The sequence below is a fragment of the Bubalus kerabau genome, chromosome 8 (genome assembly GCF_029407905.1).
Source record: "Bubalus kerabau isolate K-KA32 ecotype Philippines breed swamp buffalo chromosome 8, PCC_UOA_SB_1v2, whole genome shotgun sequence".
Lineage (NCBI taxonomy): Eukaryota > Metazoa > Chordata > Mammalia > Artiodactyla > Bovidae > Bubalus > Bubalus kerabau.
In genome coordinates this window covers 109269680-109270917 of record NC_073631.1, presented here as the reverse complement: position 1 = coordinate 109270917, position 1238 = coordinate 109269680, and the positions used below count along the sequence as shown (strand labels likewise).

The 1238-nt window shown below is 50.2% G+C and overlaps 1 gene segment (V, D, J or C); it reads right to left on the bottom strand.

Annotated features, from left to right (window-relative positions):
* Positions 1 to 297: 297 nt before the first annotated feature.
* Positions 298 to 832, bottom strand: LOC129658428 (T cell receptor beta variable 25-1-like). The segment is given in 2 exon segments: positions 298 to 662; positions 784 to 832. Coding segments are annotated over 2 exon segments (414 nt in total).
* Between the last annotated feature and the right edge of the window lie 406 nt (positions 833 to 1238).

The following is a 1238-nucleotide window of genomic DNA, read 5'->3' as shown; positions in this document are numbered from 1 at the left end:
ATTCAGGGGAATGGTGCTAACTCTTGCCTGGGTCTTCCTTAAACATGTTTCTGAGTCAACCACTCAGACTTTAAAAGAAACAACTAAGAAAAAAGGTTCTATTACTCTACTGAAGAGAACAAAAGGGGTGATCCAGGGAAATTACCACCAACTGAATGTCGGGTAAGAGCAACCGTTTTTCCACTCCTGGCATAACTGTTAATGGTTTTTGCAGGTTTAGATCCAACTTCTATCTATGGAGGAGATAATGACAGCCTTAAACCACTTCCTCTCGTGGTTGCCAGAGGGGAGGCAGGTCTAGAGGGGACTCTTGGCTCTGGGAAACACAGGTTTGTGAACAGAGGGCAGGGAAGGCTTCAGCTCTGTGTCTCTGCTGCTGGCACAGAGATACACGGCTGAGTCCCCCAGGCCTGCCGAGCGGATGTCAAGAGAACAGAAAGAGGTGTTAGGCCGGCTGGACTGGAAGTTTTCAGAGGTGTTTTTTTCCTTGGTGATTTGTTTATCATAGTAGTACAACAGAAGTTTTGGTGCTTGGCTTGGCTTCTGTTGGTACCAGTACATGGCATCATGCTTCATATTCTGAGAACAGCTCAGGGTCACTGGTTTTCCCAGCCCGGTAACCAGGTATCTTGGGTTCTGAACGACCATGGCTCCCACGTGACCTGCACAGGAGGAGGAAGATTTAGAGGCAGAGTGCAGGAGAGTCATGTCGCCGCTGTAAACGAAAGGCACAGAACTGGGGACAAGCTTTAGTTAGAGATGTCCTTCCTGACCAGGACTTACCTGCTCCCAGGAGATACAGAGCCACACAGAGGAGAAGCCTGGGCCTCATGGCAGGGCTGGGACAGGAAGGAGACCTGTGTTCCAGACTCTGGTCTCTGGGTTGAGAGACAGACAGGCAGGTCTGCCTGTGACGTCAATGTCACCAGCACAAGGACACCCTCACTGATAATGGACACAGCTTCCTGCTTGACAGGGGCATCTGGACTCGGCTGGATCCAGTATAAAGTAGAGGCGATGTTCCCTTATCTGCCCCTGTTTCTACATCTGCCCCATTTCATCCTGGCCTCTCCCTCTCCCTCCTCATTTCTTTTTTCCTATAAGATAGTCCAGAGGTTCCTCAGCACGTGAATGTGTGTGCTGTGCTAAGTCACTCAGTCGTGTCAGAGTCTTTGCGACCTCATGGACTCTAGCTCACCAGGCTCTTCTGTCCATGGGATTCTCCAGGCAAGAGTACT